The sequence below is a fragment of the Crinia signifera genome, chromosome 5 (assembly GCF_055691185.1).
Source record: "Crinia signifera chromosome 5, ASM5569118v1, whole genome shotgun sequence".
Taxonomy (NCBI): Eukaryota; Metazoa; Chordata; class Amphibia; order Anura; family Myobatrachidae; genus Crinia; species Crinia signifera.
In genome coordinates, this window is record NC_139221.1 from 157987650 (window position 1) to 158015070 (window position 27421).

Here is a 27421-nt window from a genome sequence, read left to right on the forward strand (position 1 = left end):
TGTTTGCCTTTCTAACTTTAAACACGCACATGAGGATTTAACAAAAAATACATCACACAGCTGCTGACATACTAGATATTATCCCCAACTTATATAAACACAAATAAAATGAGAAAACATCATAAATGTATATAAAATCTGAAATACACTGTAGAGTAAATACTCTTTCAGCACTGAAATGTTAGAACAGCACAGGAGAACTCCTGCAGGTAGGAGTGAAGATATGGGTTGTAGCCTGGAGAGGCAAGGTTGTGATCTTTGGCAGAACAGAAAAGGCAGGAGGGTTTTAGAGTGAAAAGGAATCTAGAAGAGTAAAAAAGTGGAAACTGAGGTCCTTATACTATAGATGAGGGTGAGAAGGTTGACCTACATCCAATAGGGGTTGGAGAGCCAGAACAGTATAGTATTAGCAAAGAGGGAATGCTTATGAAGACTGTTGATGGACATATAAAAGGACTAGTAGTTATGTTCAAGATGATTGAAATCAGTTTAGAGCAGGGTTGCCTACTTTTAAAGTCTCCTCTCCGCCCCCCTCCCCCCCCCACGAAAAGCCGTGAATTGCAGGAAATTAATGCTGACGCGGGGGAGGATGCCGGTAGCCAAGAGGGTTACCCACCTTTCCGTGGGGCCAGAAGGGGGACCTGATTTTCAAGAGCCTCTTGACCATTCCGGGAGGGTAGGCAGTCCTGATTTAGAGTAATGCCAGAGAGAAGGCAACTGAGTTAATAAGAGGCTTAGTGGTACATATACTAGAGCTTCTAAAAGTGAAAAATGGGAATGTTACCCATAGCAACCAATCAGATATGAGAAATGATGGCTAGAATTGGATTACTATGGGCATCCCCACTTTTCACATTTAGAATCTTTAGTAAATGTACCCACTATTTGGTTTCAAGATGAGAAACATTCCAGAGATGTTCTGAGGGAGAACAGAATGTTTGGGGGAGAGAACTGGATGTAGTGACCAACCATTAAGCTTTAAAGTAAAGGGGAACTATAGTGGTAGTGAGACTGCAATGGGGGTCAAGGAAGGATTTTTTGAGGATGAATGATTACAGGAAAGTGATCTAGGCAATTCAAATGATACAGTATAGCTGCAATCACCATTTTGAACAGAGTGCTTTTTTTTTAAACCGAGGCAGGTCATTTCTCACATACAGTGCCTTTGCATAATCAAATATTGCATTTTAGAATCTCGTCACTTATACTACCTGCTAAAATGTATCAGGACACTCATCTAATCTGTGTTTGCTCATTTTAGCTACAACAGTTAAAGGAAATAAAGTATACAGGGGCATGGTGTAGCAGCCATTTTGTGCAGATGTAGATTCTTGTGGCTTTGGCAACAGGGACTTAAAATACACATTAGAGGTGGTTTTCAGACTAATCGGCTATCTCCCTGTCCTTACAGACACCTGTGTACAGTGTTTTTTTTTACTTCAAATAGCTCTCTGAGCAGTGACCCGTCTGTCCTTTCAGATCAGCACTTACAGTATGAAGCCTTACTGCCTTCCCAGACATCACTACAGAGAACCTGGGCCCTTCCTGTGCCAACTCAGTGATATCCTGGATGTGCTGCTTCTCACCTCTTTTAGCTCCTGGTTTTTCCCCAATACGCAGTTTGCCACTTGTTTCCACATTGGCATCTACCAACGGATCCATCCCAGAAGCGCCTGGTGCTATGGTGCACTGATTGAGCCGCCTTCCATCTTGTGGCTTCTGGCAATACCTTCCTCCAACACGGATTCACAGATTGTGAGACATACTACCCATCCCTCTCTGTTGGCATCTCCATTCACAAACCATAGTCAAGCTGCTAAATAAGAGTACCATCCTCCACTTTCCTAACACCATCAATGTATTTCACATACTGCATATCTTAATCCTTACTGCAACAACTTCAGACCTTTCCTTTTGTGGGCTGTTTTAAAGGTACAGTTTCTGATTACTTATCTAAGTATTGAATCCTAGTTACCCTAGTTTTCAAATGCACACCGGATCCGCTATGTTTTCGTGCCCAGCGAATTCTATGCCTTGATTCTAGAGTGTACATGGCCTGAAGGGAGTTTGTACCCATGCGGTGGGCCCAATTCAGACCCATATGCAAGGCTGTGAATTTGCAGCCCTGCTGATTATCGAAAGACCACGCATGCATAGGGCCCCTTGCGAATGTTAGCCTTTGCTGGTTTCTCACAAGGCAATTGACAGGCGCTGGGCATCTGGGGGTATTGTCACAGAAAGTTGTGTCCCTAGGGTCACTCAGGAGCGCTGGTTTACTTATAAATAATAAAAGGTCTGGTTGTAGGCTCACAAAACCTATTTCTCCGCCTATGTGCAAACTCAGAGGCAGTTAACAACAGAGCTCAACTGAGGAAGCCACTGAGTTTGCACATAGGCAGAGAAACGCATTGTGAGCCCTACAACTGGACCCCACTGATCAAACAGCAGCATCGCCAAGTACAGAGCCATCTGTCGGTTCTCCATATTGTTGTGGCTACAAACTTACATATACCATATATCCAGAGTGCATCTCTGGTAATAAAGGGAGGACTGTGACCTGGACATCATCCCAATTGGAAAAGCCCCAGGAAAATTGTTATATGAATAGAGCCACAGGAGATTATAAATCCATGTGGGACTGGTAACTATACAAATTATTGCCTCAAAAACAAACCGGTTTAGTTCTGATGCCTCATTAACTCTAATGCAGGGTACACACCAGGACGACAAGGGTCTGATCCCATCAATCTAGATCCAATTCCGACCAATTGGATGTAGACTGTATGTTGATTGGGTCCTTTTCTGTCCTGTTCTGATCCAATCCCGATTGGATGCGCAGCCCCGCGGGTCAGTCGGTATTCAGATCCTACCTGCTGCAGATAGGATCTAAAAACGACCATACACCCGGGGGGCGGGTCGCGATCAGATCGGAACCCGCTCACAATGCACATCGTGAGCGGGTCGGCCAAGATACTGACGGGTCGTCCTGGTGTGTACCGGGCATAAGCCACCATACAGTATAAGCCTCATAAAACAAATCTAATGCTAGTTTTATATGTTATGTGTTGTCGGTCTTGTAATGTCTAAATTAATGTAATTATGATGTGCACTTCAAAGAACATGTTCTTTTTATGAATTTTAATTTAATAAATTCTTATATTGTCCAAGATATCGTATTAATTGATTATTCAACTGACCATAGCTGCGCCTCTTAAAGCAACAGCGACTCTTGCCGCAGTTGTTACATGTATATACAGTACAGTACACTTACAATCTGGGGGTATTGCACCGGCATTTTCTGCGAGTGTCCCGGAAACCGCAGACGTTCCCCAATGTTATGCCAAGTTTTGTCTCCCTGTATTGTTCCTTTGTACGGCGCTGCGAAAGTGGCGCCTTATAAATAAAATTATAATAATAATAATAATAATAATAATAATAATAATAATAATAACTGGGAGTCTAGACCTACTCAGTGCTGCAAGCAGGGGTAAAATCATTTAATGGTGAGTGATTTTACCCCTGCGTGCACGGCTGTGAACGCATTTACATCTGCGCATAGGGGCAGGGGGAGCTCAGCAGGGCAGCATTTACCTGCTCACTGGGTTCAGAATACTCGCAGCCCAGCAAGCAGGTCTGAATCAGGCCCTGTACCTCATGCTCTGAACAAGGCTGCTCTTATTAACTACACTATGCTAAAGGAAACCCGAGATGCAACACCATAAGTATGCTATGCCTGTTGTACTCTGTTTGCCTAATGTGTGGGGTTCCCTGGATGACCTACCTCATGGTTGAAAATTGGGTTGGGATCATTTGGTCTACAGCATGATAGTCGACACTGCAAACTGTCGACACTGCAAACGGTCAAAAGATCATTAGTTCGACAAGGTCTATGTCGACATTCAAACCCCAACACAGTCAACAAGGACACAGTTTCAAGTACACTATTTTATTCTCCCAACACACCCTAGTGCTGGGGTAGCCAACCCTAGTCCTCGAGAGCTACCAACAGTGCATGTTTTGCAGGTCTCCTCACAGAATCACAAGTGAGCTAATTAGCTCCATCTGTGTATCTTTTAAAATGTGTCAGTGATTAATGAGTGCAGCTGTGCAGCAGCTAGGTTGTCTGGAAAATGTGAACTGTTGGTAGCTCTCGAGGGCTAGGGTTGGCTACCACTGCCCTAGTGGATGGTAGAGCATTAAATACTGCCTGTCGGCACATGTTGGCTCAAAAAACAGTGAAAAACCCCATGTCGACCTTTTGACTGTCGACATAGACAATGTCGAACTAATGACCTTTCGACCTAGAACCATGTCGACCTTTTCCTATGTCGACCTAGACCCATGTTGACCTCTTCCAATGTCGACCTAATGACTGTCGACCATTATGCTGTAGACCAAATGACCGTATCTCGAAAAAAAGGGCACCTCTAAAAAGTCTGCGGCTATTCCAGTTAAATACTCTCCAAATATGTCCTTCCTTGCTGTGTAATGGATGGGACTTTTCACTCCTGAACCCCACTCACCTGTCAACCATATTATGTTCGGAGTTCAGACATTCGTAAAAAATTTAAACCACACAAATCTTTTCTGATTAGGCAATATATTCCAACACAATTTACAACTAACTACAGGAGAAGAGAAACCAGTCTTTTATTGCATCTAGCAGCAACCTCGGTTAGATTGGACTTTAAAGTACTCTCATTAGAGGACCCCAGGGATGAGGTAGATACAAAACTTAGTGACCTTGACACTATGCTTTCCTTCAGTCCTGCCTGCTAAATTATGCAACACAACATTGACATAGGGGCCAAAGGAATAACTTGCGGGTCCAGTATATACCTAAAGATGTTGCGAGTGGTGTTGAAGATGCACTTACCAAATCTTCAATGATCTCCTGGTTGCAGTCCCAGATTCAGATTCTATATGACCAAGCTCAGAGATCTCTCCCCCTTCAAAAGGCATGCATTTCGAAAAAGGCTGGTCAAGCTACAGATGTAAACTTTAGATGTAGACTTTAATGGACACCCACTTCAGATCTTTTGGAACACACTACAACAGCAGTTCATGCTTCACCCACTTACTGAGGAACTCTTCCCTCCAAGCGTATATGTTCTGTATTAGGGGGACTTACATCTGTTTTCCTCTAAAGCTGCAACCTAAGCAGGGATACCTTTCTGGTATCTTCTCTTACTCCCATTATGCATAATTCCCTATTCCCCCTAAAGCCTCTAGTTAGACTATTTCCTCATGGTTGGTATGAGATATTCATAGGATGCTTGACTTGCTAAAGGATTAGTTAACTCAAATCTAACATTTTGCTTCATCACCTGGGGCCATCCAGGTTTTCTAGGGATAATATGCTTTTTAAGCAAGTTCTGTCATCCATTTTCTCGCACTTATACAGTTTTCAGGTATCTACGATTTCCGGTCAAATATTCCTCTAGTCTGGAAGTTCTAGTAACCCAGTATAAAGCATTGACTAGATGGTATCTGCCATCCACGTTACAAAGTTTTATCCCTTTGTGTCCACTCTGCTAGGGATGCCACAAGGACCCTGGTACTTTCTTTCACATTTGGTAGAACTGCCCTATTACTTTCTTGCAGAAGATCATGGCTTTAGTGTCTTAGATTTTGAGGTATACCGTTCTCTCTCGACCTGATTTTTGGTTAAAATGATACTCTGACATTCAGGTGTCCAATTACAAAAGATGTGATGCTCAAAGTATTAATAATGCAGATACTGTAGATCAGTTATTCAGGTATACTGGTATTCTCCACATTTTCTGTTGCCATAGCACTGGTGCCAACATCTAGTTTATTTACTTTTTACCCATTTTGTTCCCTTGTCTTCTTTGCTTGTGTCGCTATTCTCTCTGTGCGTGTTCCTTCATAGGACTCCAACTATGGCATTACTCTGTAGATTATATGCTGTAATTCTACTCTGGTATATACAGGTGTATAGTGACCTGGTACATTGTGCTGGCATGCTGCTGGGGTATATTAGGGGAATGCCAGGCTGTATGAGGTCACCTGGTATGTACATAAAAGCTAGATATCAGTAGGATGCCTGCTGTATCCAGGCCCTATCCTTATATGGTCACGTAGTAAGTATCCAGGAAGAAAAGTGCGAATTATAACTCACCGATAATTCCTTTTCTTGTTAGAGATCCCATGGCAGCCATAACACTGGGATATCCTCCCTTCTCCTAGTTCAGACAGAATGTTTTTCAGGGACCGCCCACCTTGGGTATAATAGCCTCCTCCTCCCTCTCCTCTGTGTCTTTCGTTTGTCTCCGTTTCCATCGGTTTCTGAAAAACACATATATCTGGGAGGGATCTAGATGGCTGCCATGGGATCTCTAACAAGAAAAGGAATTATCGGTGAGTTATAATTCGCACTTTTCTTTTACGATCCCCATGGCAGCCATAACACTGGGACATACCCAAGCTTACAAAAAAATGGGAGGGAGACCATGATATATGCAGTTAAGATTTATTACTCTCATCAGTTAGCTTTCACTGACAGAGCTTCATTTAACACATGGTTCCCAAAGTGGGCAGTTGTTATATCCAGGGCATAATGCTTCGAGAACGTATGGGGCGACGACCATGTTGCCGCAAGGCAAATGTCCTTCACCGACGCTTTGGCCTTCTTAGCCCATGACGTTGAGATTGCCCTAGTAGAGTGTGCCTTTATGATAGAAGGTACTACTTTATCCTCATGTTGATAGGCGTAGATTATCACTTCTCTGACCCATCTAGAGATGGTCTGTTTGGCTGGACATAAGCCTTTCCTCGGACCCTCTGGAATAATGAATAAATGGTTTGTCTTCCTTATGCTGGCCGTTCTCTCCTTGTACGTGGATATAGCTCGCACCAAGTCTAGCATATGCAAAGTCTCTTGCTCCTCATTCTCTGGTTCTGGGAAGAAACTCGGCAATATTATATCTTGGCTCAGGTGAAAAGAAGATATCACCTTTGGAAGGAAGTTCGGGTTTGTTCTTAAAACTACCCTGTCTGGGAAGATGACTAAGTAGGGTTCTTCAATCCATAAGGCCTGCAGTTCTCCAATCCTTCTTGCCGATGTTACTGCAATGAGAAATACCACCTTCCACACCAGGAACTTCATCGGAATTTCTGATAAAGGTTCGAACGGTTCTTTAGCCAGAATTTGTAATACTAGGTTCAAATCCCAGGGAGCTACTAGAGATCTTACAGGTGGACGCATCTTTCTCATGGCTCTAGAGAATCTCTTGACCATCTTCTCCTCCGCCAGACTACGGTCCAGAAGAATACTTAGAGCTGAGATTTGTGACTTAATCGTAGCTGTTGCTAGGCCCATCTTGAAGCCGTCCATCAGGAACTGTAGCACTTTTGAAGTTGGTATTTCGTGGAATTCTTCCTTAAAGCTTCCCCAGCTTAGGAATTTAAGCCAAGTTTTATAGTAGACTAACGATGACACTTTCTTCCTGGCTTCCAGAATCATCCCCACTACTTGGTTGGATAGATTGTACCTCTTCAGAACCTTCCGCTCAATTTCCACACCTTTAAGGAAAATATAGCTGGATCTGGATGACAGATTGGCCCTTGCGTCAGCAGGTTGGTCTGTACTGGTATACTCCATGGCTCTTGTATCCTCATGTTGAGTACCTTTGAGAACCACGGTCTTCTGGGCCAGTCCGGCAGGACGATAATCACCTCCACCCTGTCTTCTGCTACTTTCTTCAGAACCTTGCTTATCATTGGTATGGGGGGAAACACGTATCCCAGCCTGAATCTCCATTTTATCGAAAAAGCATCCATAGCTAGGGCTTGTGGGTGATAGAATTTGGAGCAGAAGTTCTTCACCTTTCTGTTGCCAAACGTCGCCATGAGATCTATCTCTGGGAGACCGAATCTTGTCACAATTGAGTTGAATGTTGTCTTGCTTAACTCCCATTCTCCGGGAAGCACCTGCTTGCGACTTAGGAAGTCTGCTAGTATATTTTCCGATCCTGGAATGTATACCGCTGATATTGACTGAAGATTCGCCTCTGCCCAAGCCAGAATTTTCTCTGAGACCTTCATCAGTCTCCATGCTCTTGTGCCCCCCTGGTGGTTTAAGTATGAAACTACAGTCTTGTTGTCTGACATGATCCTCAGGTGCGAACCTTGAATGACTTGGGACAGCCTCTCTATCGATCTCCAGACCGCCAGTAACTCCCTCACATTGGAGGATCTATGACTCTCTTCTGTCGACCAGGTTCCTTGAACAGACTTTGATTGAAGGTGAGCACCCCAGCCCAACATACTCGCGTCTGTTGTCAGAATTAGGTATTCCGGGTTTTCCAGGTTTGTGTACTTTGCCTCCAGACCCCTTGTCCACCACAGCAGTGACCTCTTCGTCTTGTCGTGTAGGGACACAAGTTGCCTTTCGCTTTTTTTGTCTTTTGAATAGTGAAGAAACTGCCACTGGAGAGCTCTCATTCTCCATTGGGCCCACGGTATTATCTGGATGCACGATGCCATCATGCCCAGTAGCTGGAACACCTGACACAAAGGAGATCTCTTCTTTAGGAACAGTGACTTTGCTAAGTGATGGATTCTTACGCACCTCTCCACTGATAAGGCTACTGTGAACTTTCCGGTGTCTATTCTCAAACCTAGAAACTGTATCTTTTGACACGGGACCAGCTGGCTCTTCTCTAGATTGACCACCCATCCGTGTCTCTGAAGGAAATTGATGGTTGTCTCGATGTCTTTTTGCACCCTTTCCTTGGATTCTCCTGTCACCAGAAGGTCGTCCAGGTATGGCCAGATCTGGATCTTCTGTTGTCTCAGTTCCGCCATTAGGGTTACCAACACCTTCGTGAATACTCTGGGCGATGTCTTGAGGCCAAAGGGAATGCATGTAAATTGGAAGTGATTCCCCATTACCGAAAATCAGAGAAATCTCCTGTCTCGATGACACACTGGCACATGGTAGTAGGCATCTCGCAAGTCTATTGACGCTAAGAACTCGCCTTTCTTCAACCCCATCATGATCGATCTCACACATTCCATGCGGAATTTCAGAGTCTTTACCCATGTGTTGAGGTCCCTCAGATCCAAGATGGTCCTGAAGCCACCTGTGCTCTTTTTCACTAAAAACAGGTTCGAGTAGAACCCTTTCTTCCTTTGAGTTTCTGGTACTGTTTCTATAGCTTCTATTTCCAGCAACTGCTGGATCTTCAATAGTAGCTCTTTCCTCTGTCTTAGGTCTTTCGGAGTCTTTGAGACCAGGAACCTGTTGCAATAGGGTACCTTCATAAATTCTATCCTGTACCCGTTGTCGACAATGTCCAGGACCCATCTGTCCCTTATGGTCTCTCTCCAGATCTCCGCAAACCTCAATAATCTTGCTCCCACCTTCAGTGGATAGTCATGACCTTCCCCCTCTCCGAAAGGACTGGCGGAAGGTTTGTCTGGATGTACTGGCGCTGCCTCTTCTGAAGAACGGCCGCCCCGGCCTGTAGCTCTTTGCATCTCTATAACCCTGTTTGCCGACATTCGGAATAGGGAATTTATTTCTTTTGTCTTGGGGTAGCCTGGTTGATTTCCCCCCAGACAGTTTCTGGATCATACTGTCCAGTTTAGACCCAAACAAGTAGGTACCTTCAAATGGGAGCGTAATCAGTCTATTCTTAGACCCTGCGTCCGCACTCCATGGCTTCAGCCATAAGGCTCGCCTTGCCGAAACGCCCGCTGCCATAGTTTTTGCTGCCAATGAGACTGTATCTAGAGAGGATTCGCATAAATATTCTATGCCCTTTTGCATGATCTCCACACTCTTAATCAAGTATTGTTTTGAAATACGCTCCTCAACGTCCGTATGCAAGTTAGTCGACCACAGCCTAAGCGCTCTCACCACCGAAGCTGTAGCCACACTCGCCTTGAGAGATGTAGCAGCTGTAGCATGTATCTTGCGTAAAGCGTTCTCCATCTTTCTGTCCATAGGATCCCTAAACGTTGCGCCATCTTCTACTGGGATTGTGGTTTTGGATACAATCTCGGCTACCGCACCATCCACTTTAGGGACCAGACACCAATTGAGGAGCTCCTCATCCTTATATGGATACATTCTTTCTAATCTATTATTTGTTCCTGTTCTTTTATCAATGTTAGACCACTCTTTGGTTATCAAGTCCCTAATCATCTTATGTACTGGGAAGCACCTGTTCTTTTTAGGTTTGTCTTGGAACAATGGATTATCCTCCTCAGTGTCCACTGGCTCCTTAAAGTTCATTGCCTTGTAAATCTTCTTTAGCAAATTCTCTACTATCTCCAAATTAAATGACCTGGAATCCTCAATTTCCCCAGGTTCATCCTCAGAATCCTCTTTTTCTACGACTTCAGCTGGATAATCATCTACTTCTTGTGATAAGTCTGCTTGCTCTCTGGATCTTTTAGGATTTTGACTTTGTACAAACTCTTCCTTGGATACAAATGAGTTTTTCATCCATTCCATCAAGTTTTTTAATACATCCGTCTGTTCCACTTGTTTAGTGATTTTTGACTGAGCTTGCAAGCATTTTCCACACACTGTGGCTTTGTCCACAGATGAGAATAGCATATCACAGGTCATGCAGGTACATGAAACAACCTTCTTCTTTGCAGTCCTCTTTTTAGGCACCGGTGAAGAAGGCACACTATAATAAAAAGGATAATTACTATCTAAGCTTAAATAAACAACCTAATGCCCATAAAACCAGGGTTACCTCAATTGGGCATCAGCAGGCTTAGGGGAAGAAGGCAGATCCATCTCTGACCAGCCTAGCAGACTCCTGAAACGAGTGACAGTCTGCTGGCAATACAGGTTTAAATAGCGCGCTTTAACCCTGCGCTCTCCTCTCTGGCCGCTCAACGCATAGCCATGTGGAACCAATACATCCAGCCGAGTACCCGGGGGATGTTTTAGCCCGTGCACCTGTGAGCACGCTGGGCGGAAGTGCGGCATCAGCGTGCTTCCGCCCCTTCTGCCTGCGGCGTTTGCTATAAGTCCTACTGCCGCTATGACTGCTGTAAGCCAGCCACCTCCAGACGCTGCTGCGCCTCTGACACAGCTCCTGCCTGGACCCCGCAAGAGACCCCCGCCGTCTTCCTACCTGCGCGCGCGCCGGCGCACTACAGGTACCAAACGGCGTTGCTGTGCTGGCAGCTGTTTTCTAGGCAGGTATACTTAGCTGTACGGCAGGACCCAGTCCACACTCCTTTCAGCTCCTCTTCTTCCCGGGCAGCTACCCATCAGCTGAGGCTGATTCTGAGGCACCCTCTCAAACAAATAAAATACCCTGTACTGTCTAACTAACGGAGACAGAAAGAAAAGACACAGAGGAGAGGGAGGAGGAGGCTATTATACCCAAGGTGGGCGGTCCCTGAAAAACATTCTGTCTGAACTAGGAGAAGGGAGGATATCCCAGTGTTATGGCTGCCATGGGGATCGTAAAAGAAATATAACATCCCACCAAAAGGCGGCCTCCACAGGGGATACTCAGGACTTAAACTACAGTAATTACCAGGTCATTGTTCTTACCATCTGGCTCTCTTTGTTGCTCTCTAAGGAATCCAAGGCAACCCAAATACTTACACCACTAGCAATAGTGGAAGTACCCATAATATAGGACTTCCTCTTCATCCGGAGGTTAGAAAGGACATAGTTTATCATGCCTATGGGATTGTAAAGGAGTTCCCAGAATTGCCTTAAGCCCACACAAACTCCTTTCAACCCCACTATCACCACACCCTTAACTTGTATTTTGGAACAATTTTGAGGTATCACATGCAACCTTGCATTGGATGCCTCATTATCTGTCCACCGGGGAGTCGCAGGGCTTCCCAGTAGCTGGACCTCATATGCTACATCGTATGTGGTCTTCTAGCATAGGATGCATAGCACGGGACCGCTCATCGAATTGGAATCAGAGGTTATGCACAAAAAGATTTTTATTTCTCAGCCCAAACTGTCAAGATTCAGATGAAAAGGGCCAAAATCGTATAAATGTATAAGCACCTTTAAATCAGAAAATTGAACACCAGTACTGTATTATTGTAAATGCATTTATGATGAGATAAACAAATGGTTGGAATATTAAAGTATCCACATACTTTTGGCTGTTTTTAGTGTAGATTTAGTCCAGGCAACAGACCCTTTTATCCAATGAACCGATAGATAAGATTATTTTGCTTTTATACCAATATCATTACATGTGTCTACTACTCCCTGTCTCATTTAATAAAAGAAAATATAATAGTTAACCTTCATGGGCCCTAAGTGTGTGGAATTTTATTTTATCCCTGTACTTGCATGGGTTTCCTTCATTTTCTCCAGTCCCCCCTCCCCCGCACCATAAAAACATACCAGTAAGTTAATTGGCTCCTAACAGTACAATTGGTACATGTAGGCTGCACTGGGACGGGAACTGATGTGAAAGGACAAATACTTTCTGTAAAAACTTTACTGACTGGAAATATAAAAATAACTGATCATGAATAATAACATGGTTTTATAATTTTTTAGATTTTGGCTGCTCGTAACACGGATTACACTGCCAAAGTTTGTCAAAAATGTATCCTAAAGTTAGTCAATCTTGATTTTAATATTATACATTAGAAGTAGAAATATGATCCATAGTTTAAAAAAAACGTACCTTTTGAAAGTCTACAAAGCGAGACTTGTTGTTGTCCAATGTGAACCTTTGGCGGTTGGCACAGACAGGATTTTTACATATAGTTGGCTGTGTATATTTGAACTGTTGTTCCACATCTTTGACTACAGACTGGCAGTCCATACAAAGGAATGTACCATTGACAAGTTCAGGGTGGACAGGATGCGTCCTCACAACTTGTCCACTTATGCGAAGCAAAGTCCCAATTTTAAAAGAACAAAGTTCACGTATCCTACAATGAGAGATTGTAAGAAAGAGTATACAATGAAATAAGCATACACTAAAAAGGTAAATACTACTACCTTACACCATATTACCTAAAAATTTTAATTACTTACTTTTGTCGTGCAGGAAAATCTGAAAATGCAACATAGAATTCTTTGTTTGCTGGAATGTTTCCCATTTGTCTGACAAAGTTCCGGACAGCACGGCACAGGTGAACATATACTCTAGTATAGATTAGTAGAATAGTATAATGCAAATGGTCACATCATTTTAATTTTAACATATTTGAATAGATCTACAAACACAAAAATCATGCATGTGTATATGTAAATAACAGCATTTATACTACTGAAAGTTTTAATAAATACATATCCTATAACAGGGGTGGCCAAACTTGTCCTCGAGATTTTCCAACAGTTCATGTTTTTCAGGCAACCTTTGGATCGGTTTAAAAAGGTGACCATTAGTAATGACTACAGCTGTGCACCAGCTAGGTGATTTGGAAAATGTGGACCGTTGGTTGATCTCGAGGACTGGTTTAGACACCCCTGTCCTATAACAGGTTAAGTGATTTGCTTTAGGAATGATCCAAGGTTGTGCAGCAGCAAAAAAAAAAAAAAAAAACACTAAATTATACAACATTTACCATGAGTATAGCAAGCTGTTGTTGTTGATTACTGTAAATTAAGTTTGTGAAACTATAGATCAGAACGGTCAACAAAACTTAATAAAAGGCTGTCTCCCAACTTAGGTTATTTTAATTGTGAGATTTGAATAACATGTAAGCAACGTGGGACAAATAATGGAGCTTGGGATAATAGTAGTGTTTTTAGTTTTCATGGATCTAAAGTTATTTTACCTGTAATATTCTTCCTGGATTGTGGTAGCAAGCTGCTGATTATAATATTCAATGTCTGTGAAATTTACCGCCAATGTGTTTCTTTCTGGTCGGAGTAATTCTTCAGCTGCAGCCATATAAAGATTTCCACCGTCTTTGCCTTTGTATCTGTGCAAAGAAAAAAAAAAAAACATATCTGAGACTTTGAAATGTTAAAATAGCCGGTACTTGTGTACTTTCACGGCTCCCATCGCATGCCATATGTAGTGGCATGCGATGCGATTTTCCCGCATTTGTATGCATTTTTCATAAAATTTCATTTTTCACACTACCACCCCCACTATCAACGCCAACCCGAAGCGTGGCGAGCGCAGCAAGCCGGCGAGGGGCGGCGGTATGCGTCCTACGACCTTTTCATACCCCCACTATCCACGTCGGCGTGGAGTTGAGAATAGAAAGTGTGGCGAGTATGAAAAGGGGGGTATGAAAAGGTCATAGGACGCGTACCGCTGCGCTTGCCACGCTTCGGGTCGGCATTGATAGTGGGGGTGGTACAGTGTGAAAAATGACATTTGGGGTGCATTTTACATGATGTCAACTCATGTCCATAATTTCTGTGAAAAATGACATCGCATCGCATGAGATCGCATGCGATGCGATTTTTCGCTGTACGATGCACATCGTGGGAGCCGTGAAAGTACACAAGTACCAAATAGCCTATGATCATGCCATAAAAAAGTGTTAATATATATAACACTTTCAAGTATGAATTACAACATAATACAAGATTCTAAAATGTTTTATTTATACTTAGTGTTCATAAAAAAACTTAATAAAACTAGAAGTAACTGTATACTTGAGAGGACAACATGCATCTATGCCCAAAATTGCAAAACAGAAAGTCAAAATAAAAAAATGTCTGGTATTGTTTAAATTTGTGCTCAATGTGGAGTACTGTATTTTTGCCCCAGAAACAAATGGGATGCGGTCATTTGGTCTACTGCATTATGGTCGACAGTCATTAGGTCGAATCCATTAGGTCGACATGCTAAAAGGTCGACATGACTCTAGGTCAACATGGGAAAAGGTCGACATGATTCTAGGTCGAAAGGTCATTAGTTCGACAAGGTCATTAGTTCGACATTTTCTATGTCGACATTCACAAGGTCGACATGGAGTTTTTCACTGTTTTTTGAGCCAACATGTGCCGACAGGCGGTATTTCATGCCCTACCATCCACTAGGGCGTGGTGGGAGAATAAAATAGTGTGCCGAGCGTAGCGAGGCACCGTGCCCGACGCATAGCGAGCGCAGCGAGCGATGCGAGGGGATGCAGTGCACTTTAAACTGTGTCCATGTCGACTGTGTTGACATTCAGGTAAAAAAACAGTGAAAAACCCCATGTCGACCTTGTGAATGTCGACATAGACAATGTCGAACTAATGACCTGTCGAACTAATGACCTTTCGACCTAGAATCATGTCGACCTTTTCCCATGTCGACCTAGAATCATGTCGACCTTTTAGCATGTCGACCTAATGGATTCGACCTAATGACTTTCGACCATAATGCAATAGACCAAATGATCCCAACCCAAACAAATGAAACCTTCAATGAAAACAATACTTTTTTTTGCACTTCTCTATTGATGTATAATCAGGTGCCGGACAGTTTCCCGACAGTCGGGATCCTGAAAGTCAAAACCCCGACACTCGGGGTCCCGACGGCCACCTGCTATTCTCCCTCGTGGGGGTCCACAAGCGAGCCCACAAGAGGCTTTGTTGCACTCTCCATGCTGTCTGAGTACAGCCAGTCAGGATCCCTACGTAGGGCTAATGGCTGTCGGGATCCCGACTGTCGGGACCGTATACCACACCTGTATAATCATCCAGAGACCAAAATGTTCTCAGTATTTTTAACATACTTGTTTCCTAGGAAGTCGCATTTTTCACAAACAGAATTTGACTGATTTTAATGCTAGGTGTGAAGGTTGCATGCAGATATAAAAGCTTTTACGTGTGCAAGCTGCATTGTGGCATCTGTTAGCATGTTTTCCTGGACATAAGCTTTTGTCCAGGATTTTCTACTCTGAACCTGGTTTCAATGGATACCACAGACCCATTCTGTGTTTCAGAGGTGGTGTTCCCCACTTGGTCTTCCTTTCAGACATAGAGGCAGTATTAATCAATGCTTAAGCAATGGATGCTTTAGAATCTAGCCGAGAGCCCGATTCAGAATTGTAAAGCATTGCACAGCCACAGGGATGCAACTGTGCAATTCCATACAAGAAAACTCAAAATGTGTTCAAGGCAAAGTTGGACAAACATTTACTGGAGAAAAATATCCATGGGTACAAATAAGAAATATAAATTGTCTGTAAAATACCAGAACCTACCAAATCAGCAATGGATATCTATACCAGGTTGAACTAGATGGACGCAAGTCTTTTTTCAGCCTTACCTACTATGAAAAAACTATGAAAAAAATACAGCAGGTGGTGTTTGTTGTAGATAGAAGTCTGTGGAATCTGAGTGCTGCATCTGAGAACACAGCCTCAGATCACCATTGTGACCAACAGTCCACTGCTCCACCGCACACACACTGAAGCTGTTCAATCACGCTGATGGTTAAAAAAAAGGGGTTTTGAGCGATATCACAAGTCCCATTCTGCAAACGCGCAGAACGGGTCTTGCATCTGCTCAGACCCCCAAATGTAGGATTCGTACATAAACCATCAGGTTTACTGTCAAATTTGAATTAGGCCCCGATTCTTGTCAATGAATCCAGACAGCAACCATGCATTTAAGCCAAGTCACATCACTAAAGTGAAAGCACCACATGTACAGATATGTCCGACCTCATAGATCATGCCTAAAAAGCCCCTCCTGGCACACTTGAGAATATTCTAGCATTGGGCATCTGTTTTCCTGAAGATGCATTTTCATAACAAGGCATATCTGTGTGTGATTGACACAAAAGGGGACTCAAGCTAGGTGAGTCGAGCAGCGCTTAAAATCAATGAGAAATACCAATGGTTGAAAAGGTATAACAATTTTACTGTTTCTTTAAAAATACATGCAAAGTACAAGATAAACAAATAAAAACAATATAATAATGGTATAATGGATTGGGTGGGGAAATAAAAGTAAATTGGAATGAATGCAAAAAAATGAAAAAATATAATAATAATAATAATAATAATAATAATAATAATAATAATATGCCCCGCCTCAATGGACATGTCGGGATATACTGTGTGAACACTTATTTGGAAGGGGACAGGTAAGTGCACGTTACCAATAGTAAGTTGTGAATCATTTAGATGTGGATGGTACTGGGAGGGCCGGCGCTACCCACTCAGCAGCTCCTGCAAAGCAGGGAGGAGCCATGCTGAAAAGGCGCAGTCTCCCTGCCTGCTCTGCTAAAGCTGCCTCAGCCATCACTGTCACTGCCACCTGCACGCCTGTCTGACAGCGGGCGGCAGTATGGAGAGGCTGAGCAGCTCTCTGCACCACGCACACACTGTCCTCATGCGACCTGCCTCCTCTTCCTCACAGACACTTGCGCTGAGGCATGTAGCGCTGTCTGTGAATGCCTGGATGACATGTCGGGGGAAATTTACTAAAGGAAATTTGTAAAAAATACAGTAGGTGTGTATACAGAAATACACTTATTTTTGACATTTACTATCCCGAAAATACAGCAATTCGTATTCGTATTGATAGTACATCAATATGGATTATGAATACGAATTTCCGTATACTGTACATGTACTGTACATGCACCCGAGATCCTCCATACAGTACGATCGCATGTTGCATACACTCCCACAATCAGGCTGCAGCTTGTTGCAATGGCAATGTGAAAGGGCGCAAAATGTATGGTTTGCAGGAGGGCGCAGGACACCCTAGCACCGGCCCTGGTCCTCACGATGTTTGCGGCTGTGTTGATTGCCGCTGGAGGTGGTAAGTTTCGCTTGATGTAACTCAGACCTTTTATTTAGGGTGAGAGACTGATGTAGGTTATCTCTGATCACCGAAGATTGTCTGAAGCAATGTACCCAGTAAAAGTTCCAGCAATGGGGTGGAGATGTGGCTTCCGTGCCTAGTAGCAGTCCACACTGGTATAGATGGTGTTGACCAGTGGTTAATGAGCACGGTGTCCGCCAAAATTGAATATCCAAGTGGAAGATGAATAGGAGTAATGTCCAAGTCCGGCAAAAGTGTCACAGCTATGTCCAGAGGTGGGGGGCAATCACCTAACGCGTTTCACTGCGTCCTGCAGCTTTATCAAAGGTTTGATAGACCCTTTTGTGTCCTTTCTTTCGAGTGGGGAGTGACTGCCCCCACATTTGAGCAGCTGCTTTCACCGGAGATCCAGCCCATTGCAAAGCGCCTGATTATTCCTAGTGAATATATTTTTATCCCCCTGTGTGTGATTGAGTCTCTGATCTGTATATGAAGCGCTACACTGTAATGAACTAATTGCTGTTTTTTTTCCAATGCAAGTTCTGTTCTGCTACTGTATGTATACAGACACAGTCACACAAACAATATAATTGTCATACTGCAAATCAAATTAATCAAACAAATTGAGTATTTAATCAAAACATCTACCACATTATGCCATACATGTTGCTTTCCATTTAGCGTATGGATGTGTTATGTATATCTGTACTGTCGGTACTTGTTTCCTATCTGGGCGCCCGCTACGTTAATTGCGCACCATGCTATTCTCCGTATAAAAATCGGATCGCATCGCATCGGATACCACAAATGCACATACACGATATTGAACGATGCGATCCGATTTCGTTCCCGCTTTTATGGTTGGCCCATAGGATGGCCCATCTGTAACACTACTGTATTTATTTACCCTTCAAAGCCCTCCCCTTGTCACATCTGCACAGAAACACAGTATTGACGTCAACCCGAAGCGTGGCGAGCGAAGCGTGGCGAGCGCAGCGAGCCCCGCGAGGGGCGGCAGTACGCGTCCTCCGACTTTTTCATACCCCCACTATCCACGTCGGCGTGGAGTTGAGAATAGAATAGTGTGGCGAGCGCAGCGAGCCACCGAGCCCGAGCGTGGCGAGCCCCGCGAGGGGACGCGGATACTTCACAGGTATCCGTGTCCCCTCGCGGGCTTCACAGTATCCGCGTGCGCTCGCCACGCTTCGGGCTCGCTGCGCTCGCCACACTATTCTATTCTCAACTCCACACCGACGTGGATAGTGGGGGTATGAAAAAGTCGGAGGACGCGTACCGCTGCGCTCGCCACGCTTCGGGTTGATGTCAATACTGGGGTGGCGTTAACAATGGAGGCGCATTTTAAACCATCAGGGGGGGTTTCCTATAAAAATCGTGGGTTTGCGGGGTTATTACATTGAAATCAATGTAAAATCGGGTCTCAGGGACCATTTAACATTGATTCCAATGTAAAAATCATGAAATCGGATCGGATAGCATCGTATGCCATCGTACATCATTAAATACCGAATCCGATGCGATGCGATTTCATTACGGTGCCATACGTAGAAAACCTGGGCGCCCAGATAGGAAACAAGTACTGTACTGTCACTGTCTAACGGTTACCTAACCGGCTGTTGCACAGCAATCCAAATCTAATTCCTAGTACACGCAAGTATACCTGGCCAATAAAGCGGATTCTGATCTATTGGGCCAGTTAGCATCAGGGGCTGGTTTCACCAGGGAAGTGTGGTCTGCAAAAAACAAACCCGATGCATGGGCAACCCTTCCAGTGTCCAGCCCAAGCGGCAATAGGACTAGGGCTTTTCCCCGTATCTCAGAGCCAGATTAAGGGGTGGAGGCTCAGGGGGGTGAGTACCTCTGAGGCACCATCTCTAAGGATGCATCCTTGGCCAGAGTTGCTCAGACATGGCCTCTTCTGCTATTTCCCTATTTAATGAAAGAAGTTGCCAGGCCACAGACACTGCCATCTCTGGTACTCAGGTTACCTCTTTCCCGGTTCTCTGGAACTTTCTGAGCTGTGTGCTTTATTGGGACTGATGATACTGCATGAAGGGGCTGGTGACTATTCCATCCCTGAGTCGACCGAGTGGAGGGTGCAGTGTGCCGGCCTCTGCTGTGTTCCGATGAGATGAGGAGGTGGATGGGGCTACTGGTAGTTGCTGGCTGCTTCTAATTTGAGGAGAGAAGGGGTGTTGCAAGGTGCCAGTAGCTGCCTTCTGGTGGGCGGGGTCTAAGGGTACTCTTTAATGTAGCAGTTATAGCAAGAGTTCACAATATTATATATATTCATGTACAGTTAGACAGGCAGTCATTTAAAATCATGCATCTGCCTGGGTTTCTATATTGTACATCACTTCCAGACTGCCAACATGCTTTCTACACATGCTGGAAGTCCTGATTTGTCACTTCTCTACAATAGCAATGAGGTCCTGAAACACCATCTACAGTTTGATGATATTTATTTTGCCAAGTACTTGCAAAGTCTACAGGGATTGAAGAGAACTTGTTCCACTGGATTGAACGAGTAAGAAATGGGAATTTGGCATGTGAGAGGGAGTGCTTATTTAAATGAAAAGAAATCTAAATAGAGCGTCTTATTAAAAAAAATTATTAATTATTCTGTTCTAAAACCGCTTTGGATCCACAATGTTTCTCAACCTGCACGAGTTTCCAGATATTCCAACCAAGATGCATGGAAATATAGCATGAGATCTCAAGAAGACGTTTGTATATGTTCGGATAGCATTGCTAGTAAAGTAGGACTCATTTTACAGAGCAGTGCAGGCATAGGATCTCCTTTTGCATAGCAAAATGACTAATGAGAGGGGTATAGAAATCTAGCCAGACTGCCAAAAGCAAGGCCATCATGGCCATGGCAATCTTGTAATGTTTGAAAGGATGATGTTGGATGATTATTCTGATAACTTTTCTAAAAATAAATGGATTTATCCACTGACTGACCATTGTCTGTTTTCCAGTGTTTTGGTGCAAATTTTTGATTCTAATACTCCCATACATTCCCAGATTTTTGTTAAATCTTTGGGTTTTTATTAAGCTTTTTTAGAGCTCTTTTTACATTTGATATGCTGGGGAGAATGTCACATATAACCAAAATGGTTCTGACATGCACAAGGGAAAGACTGACTGAGTAAGTGGCTGGATCATTACGAACATCACTGGGCTTCTGTGAGAAGATAATAACCACTATGACCAACTTTGTTTCACAGTGAATACAGCTTTCATTAAGACCCCTGTTCGGTGTTTGGATTCATTTCAAGAGTTACAAAAAATATAGGAAGATAATTTAAGAAATGTTACATTTTGATACTGCATATGGCAAATACGGAATTTGGTAAGCACCGAAATGTTATGTTCATTGTTATGTATTTGTAAGACAAGTGGTTTTCAAACTCTGTCCTCAGGACCCCACAGAGTTCACGTTTTCCAGGTCACCCGGCAGGTGCATTCATTACTCACTGATACATTTTAGGATATCAACAGGTGGAACTAATTATTTTACTTGATTCTGTGAGGAGACCTGTAAAACATCTACTGTGTGGGGAACTGAGGACCAATTTTGAGACTAGAGCTGGGTACACACACAAAGATTTATTTGTCCAATCTGTTTGGTGGGAGCAAAAATCTGGAACTGTATGGGAGCATATGATAATTCACCATTTGCTCCCAAACACTGGAAAAAGACAATAGTCATTCAGACAAATTGGCTAAAACCAGTCGAATTAACAAATTTATTTGAACAATTATTTGTATCCATTTTCCATCATTTAGGGGAAAAGGGTTGATTGTCATTTGCTCCAGTACATTGCCATGTTTTTGAATCTACCAGACAGATTGGACAGACAAATCTTTGTGTGTGTACCCAGGGTTAGGATGTAAGGAGTAGTTAAATGCTTAAAAATTCCTGGGTTTAAAGCCAAACCCCATATTAACTCCCAGAGAACCAAAGTTGAGAGGCATGCTTTATAGATGCTCAAACTAAACATACAATGTTTCTTTACACAAAAATGTTTACATTTAGAAGCCTATTTAATAGCAATTGGCATTTGGAATGTTTTTCTGACTGATCTTTGCAGATGTCTTCACCCTCTGCCAATAAAGTAATGTTGCCTATTTGGATCACAAGGAAATTGCACATGCATAGAATGGCATTATGGGGGAGGTTCCTGCAAAGGGTATAGGGCAGGGGTGGGCAACTATTTTGGCTGGGGGGGCCGCTTAACACTTCACTAAATATTCGAGGGCCGCACACAATAAAAATCACGAAAAATGCATCCAAACGAGGGACAGGTAGTGAATGAAGGACTTTTCAACATACTATACTATACTATACTATACTATACCATACATACATACATACATACACACACACACACACACAGTGTTACAGTGTGTGTGTGTGTGTATATATATATCTCATATGCACATAAAATAATTGCTCATTCATTTTAAGTACCAGTATTTTTTCCGGAGCGTGTGGTGCCCGAGAGAGGGGGGAAGCCAGGAGAGATGAGGACTAGCTGCGTATCTGCGTAGCTAGCTGCTTGCGCCCGCCAACACAGGAAAGCGTCCACCCTGCACAGCATTACTGGGCTGTGGGAGGGTACGCGGTGAGGTGGTGGCTGCACCAACCAATGGCGGGAGGCGGCTGACACGTCGCCGCGTCCCCTCCCATGCTCCCAGTAATGCCATGCACGGCACAGTCGGAAAGGTCTGTTTTATCACCGCAAAGCAAAATCTGCTTGTTAAATGACAAGCGGCCGCTAATGCTAGTCGGGCCGCTTGTCATAGTAATAAAGGTCTGTGCGGCGGGCCAGACATAAGTGTCTCGCGGGCCGCCGGTTGCCCACCTCTGGTATAGGGAAATATCTAAAAAAAAATGATGTTCTCCACATCAGTCAATGCAGTGCCAATAAAAAGCTTGGGGATTAGACGTCCACCATAAAGACAGGGGGCGATAGCTCAGCAGAATCCCTCTTAACCCATTGAGTACTAACATCTGTGAGAGATGGTCAAAATATCCACAAAAAAAGGTCAACATCGCTCACATGTATACATATGAAAATAAAAATGTTGTGTAAACAAAGATTAAAATATATTTCTTCTATAAAAAGGTAAAACATTACAGATAATTATGATGAATATAAAAAGGGTGTGCTTCAACAATTTTTACACCTATTTTGACAAATTCACTAGGCATTCAAAGGTTAAAGATGGAGTACAATTCAAGCAACGGATGCAATGAGCCATTCTTGCAAATATTCCCTCACTTTTTATAGAGATGTGCTTTTCTTGGAATGTTATTTCTGTGGATTTTTTTATACTATACATGTTCAGGTGCTCAAAAAAAAATAATCTAACCACATTCGTTACTCCTACCATACACACAATAAAACATTAAATGATTTAAGGCCACAGAACAAGTGCAGCCATTTACTAACTTTATTAAATAGAGAGAAGTCTAAAAGGGTCATGGTGTTTGAGATTTAAATCTGGGATGCTGGTGACCGGGCTGAACAAGTGATTTAAAAATGTAATACAGTAACTACTACACAGGGTATGGAATTACATGCAATACATAACTAGGTCAAAACATTTAAAACAATACATACAGTATACAATTGTAGATCAGAACATCCTTTACAGATGTTAATTGCATTAAAGTAGTAACATTACCACAACTTACTCTTCTAAGAACTCCAAGAAAAGTTTCTGACACTTATCAGACAATTCATCTTTTACATGCTGTCCCCCAGCTTCAGATGCTGCTGGATTACCTAACTCCATAATTACAAGGGGAAGTGAAAATAATGTTCAACAGCACTGAGTGGGAACAATCTCTTCTCACACTGATTTCTAAGCTCTCCTCCCCCATAGCCACCTCCCAATCTCAATTAGCAGTGATGAGAGTTTTACACACGAAATACAAACATACATGTGTTGCTGTTATCAGAAACATGACGTAACAGGCTGCTACTTTAGATATTATGTTTAAAATGAAAGGCTTGATTAAAAGAGTTGTTTTAGCCGATGTAAACTTTATTTAATAGATACATTTATTCAAATTGTGTGTAATTAAATTGTTCTGCTTTTTTATTCAATAATCAGGTTTAAAGCAGCCCATACACGCTGCGATGCCGGGCTGTCCGTTCTGTGCTTTGAGGTGCGCGCTCCCGCGGCACCTCATCGCACAGTACAAAAAGTATGTGCTTGCACATACTTTTTGTAGTTAGGTTTCATCAAATTGCATCGCATTGCATGCACAACGGATGCACATGCAATGCAATGCAATGTGATCCGTGCTATTGCAGCCCACAATGCATGCCCGCATCGGGGCGTGTATGGGCTGCTTTAGAAAAAAAAATAACATAGATAATATTAAGTAAGTTGAAATAATATAAAAGTACATAAACACATGATAAAAAGTTGAAACAAAAATACCTATCAAATATATGAATTGAAGGTACTCTAAACACTTGGTATATGTAATATCAGCTGCATATGATAAGCAACAAAGGGTAAATTTACTAAACGGCAGCCACTGATTTCAATTTGCCTGCAGAATCTTAAGGGGCCTACACATGGGGAGATGTTGAACAGCATTCTGAGCGATGCTAGGTCACGTTTCAGCGCTGTGTGCTGAGTGATCTCTGGCCAGTGTTCTCCACTGAGAACACTGGCCCCAACCCCGGTGACCTCAGTCATTAACTAGATTTATCTAGCATGCAGGATTTTAATCGCCAGATGCGAGGCGCAGGGCCGCGCATCTCTATTGCTGTGGCCCCTACACATGGAATCATTGTAGTAAGATCATTTAGAAAATGCCCTGAAATCACCCAGTGTGTAGGCCCCTTTAAACAGCAATACTATTAAGTGCAGGACACATCTGATAGCATCTGACATAATAGGAAATGACTGTATTAATCAAAACTTAGTAAGACCATTAGTGGAGAGAAATGAAGTGATAACCAATCAACTTCTGTCATTTTACAGTCTGTGTTTGAAAAATGTCAGTTAGGAGGGGTATGGGTCATTGGGTCGAGCTAATTTAGGTCAACATTCATTGGGTCGACCACTGAAGGTCGACAGGGCTTAGGTTGACACATAAAATAGGTCGTCATGGCTAAGGTTGACACATGAAATTGGACGACACAAGAATTAGGTTGACAATGGGAAGGTCGACAGTCCAAAGGTTGACATGATTTTTTCACTTTTTTGTTCCAAATGTTGACATAGTCAATGTGGATACCATCAAGTGTATCGTGTCCCCTCCCTTCAGGCACACTATTGTATTATCCCATCACGTCGTAGTGGATGGTAGGTAATGAAATACTGCCTGTCGACACATGTCGGCTCAGAAAAAAAATGTGAAAAAATCATGTCAACCTTTTGACTGTGGACCTTCCCATTGTCGATCTAATGGTTGAGTTGACCTTCCAACCCTGTCGAACTTAGCCACGTCAACCTCTTTTATGTGTCGACCTAAGCCCTGTCAACCTTCAGTGGTCCACCCAATGCATGTTGACCTAAATAAGGTCGACCTATTGACTGTATCCCGTTCGGAGCTGAATGGTTGGTAATGTGTGCCAAATGTATTAAGCCTTAACAAGTCATATAGTGGAGGGTGATAAAGAGTGATAAAGTACCAGCCTATCCACTCTTAACTGTCATTTTTCAAACCCAGCCTGTAACATGGCAGTTAGGGACTGATTGGCTGGTACTTTATCACTCTTTATCACCATCCACTTCATCACTTGTTAAGGCTTAATACATTGGGCCCTATGGGTCTACGGTAATTCATGTTTGTATGCAAATATAATTGCAATTCTCTAGGCATTTGGAGCTGGTAATGTTAGGCTAAGTTGTAATGTTAGGTAAAGTTAAGCTGCTGCCAAGAAAGGAAAAGAGATGCCCACTGGACTCATTGCAAGCTTGGGGGTTATTCAGACTTGATCGCACGACTGCGAATTCGCAGGCCAGGCAAAAAATCATATGTATGTGCGAGGCTATTCTGCTATACAATCCTGCTACTTTTTTTTCGCTGGCTGTACGCAAGTTGATTGACAGGAGGCTGGCATTTGTGGGTGGTAACTGACCGTTTTCTAGGAGTGTCAGGAAAAAAACAGGCATGCCAAGGCGTTTGAAGGGAAGTTTTGTGATGTCAGCTCTGGCTCTGATCAGCCTGTTTCTATTGCAGCCACCAGGTCCTGGGCTGCACACAGTGGTAAAATTATTAGACGGTGAGGGACTGATGTGGCTAATCGCCAATACAGCTAATTTTTGCAAACCGTGCTACGCAATTCGCAGGCTTGCTCGGGCAGGGATTTCAATCTGGCTGGGCAGCATATACCAGATCACATGGCTCTGCAATTTAGCAGGTCTGAATAACCCCTATGTACACATTAGCAGACTATATGCAATTACAGAGAACAGTGAAGCTAAGGATGGTCTATGGCTACGCAAACTGGCCATAGCAGTTACAAATCAGACACCATTTTCAGTATTAGCTCGTGCGATCATGGATTATTATATGATACATGCCATGACATGCCTGCAATTTCCATACCTCTAAACGTAAACTCCCTGTTAATACTTCCATATGGCCTCTTCCTGTCAATTGCACTGCAACAAAGTTCCTAAGTGCAAGTGGGAATGCAGCGGTTCCCTCGTGCATTTACATTGCAATCACAGAACTTGCGCACTTTGCTAATAATCACTCTATTGTATGAACATCGGCTATTGCATACAAACATGACTTACTGTAGGCTTTACATATTGTTCAGATCGCTCAGTTTGTATGCCCGATATATGCACCCCCGCAGACATTAGCGATCTTCCTATTGGCCCTGCTGCAGGGTGGTTCTGGGTGATAGATCTACAGTCTCTAGGTAGATAGTCAATAGGACTACCCCAAAAGGTTGACATGCAAAAGGTAGACAGGGTTAAAATATCAACAGGGTCAAATGTCGACATTAAAAAGGCAGACACCTGACAAGGTCGAAATTAGTTTTTTATTAGTTATTTTGTGTAACCGGCTTGTTCTTACTTTACCATCCATGTTGGCACAGAGCGAGAATATAATAGTATATATAATAGTGTGGCTCTGAGCCAGAAGCATTTGAAGCACAGTGAGACATGTGAGGCTATGCGTTACACTAATTGGGGTCCATGTGACAGTTATCAACATTGACATCCAAAAATATAAAAAAATCTACTTTTTTATGTTGATCTTTTGACCTTGTCAACCTTTTGACCCTGTCAGCCTTTTGTGGTAGACCTAATGACTGTCTATTTAGATACTGTCTATCTAATAATCTGTACCCCTCGGGTGACCCTGAAGATTTAGCTAGCAATGCCATGCTACCAAATGCAGCATGGCATTATTCATCTCTCCATCTATCCCCTGCATCAGAAAGTGTGTATAGGCATGCTGAAACAGGTACCTGTGGGTAGGTGGAATAGACAGTTGGCACCAGTTCAAAATGGTGGCCTTGTATGCCGCCAATCTTGAAAAGTGCGGTTTAACTTTTATTTTAATTGCTATTCCAACTTTCATTGCTTTTTGGACTTCATAATTAAACATCTGCTTTCCATAACAACTGGTCTGGTATAGTTGCCATTCAGTAATTGATCATTGTTATTTTACGGTTCACGATGGGTCAGTGATCA

The 27421-nt window shown here is 43.0% G+C and overlaps 1 protein-coding gene across 2 annotated transcripts in view; it reads right to left on the bottom strand.

The window, feature by feature from the left end:
* Positions 1 to 23595, bottom strand: part of LOC146080667 (maternal DNA replication licensing factor mcm6) — an 86877-nt gene extending 63282 nt beyond the window's left edge. For both annotated transcript variants that reach the window (XM_083188173.1, XM_083188174.1), the window contains exons 1-4: positions 23439 to 23595; positions 13768 to 13914; positions 13022 to 13132; positions 12666 to 12915 (exon numbers count right to left, since the gene is read on the bottom strand). In XM_083188173.1, coding sequence (XP_083044299.1) covers positions 12666 to 12915; positions 13022 to 13132; positions 13768 to 13914; positions 23439 to 23539 — 609 coding nt within the window. In that variant the 5' untranslated portion in view covers positions 23540 to 23595. The remainder of the gene's footprint in view (positions 1 to 12665; positions 12916 to 13021; positions 13133 to 13767; positions 13915 to 23438) is intronic.
* Positions 23596 to 27421: the final 3826 nt, after the last annotated feature.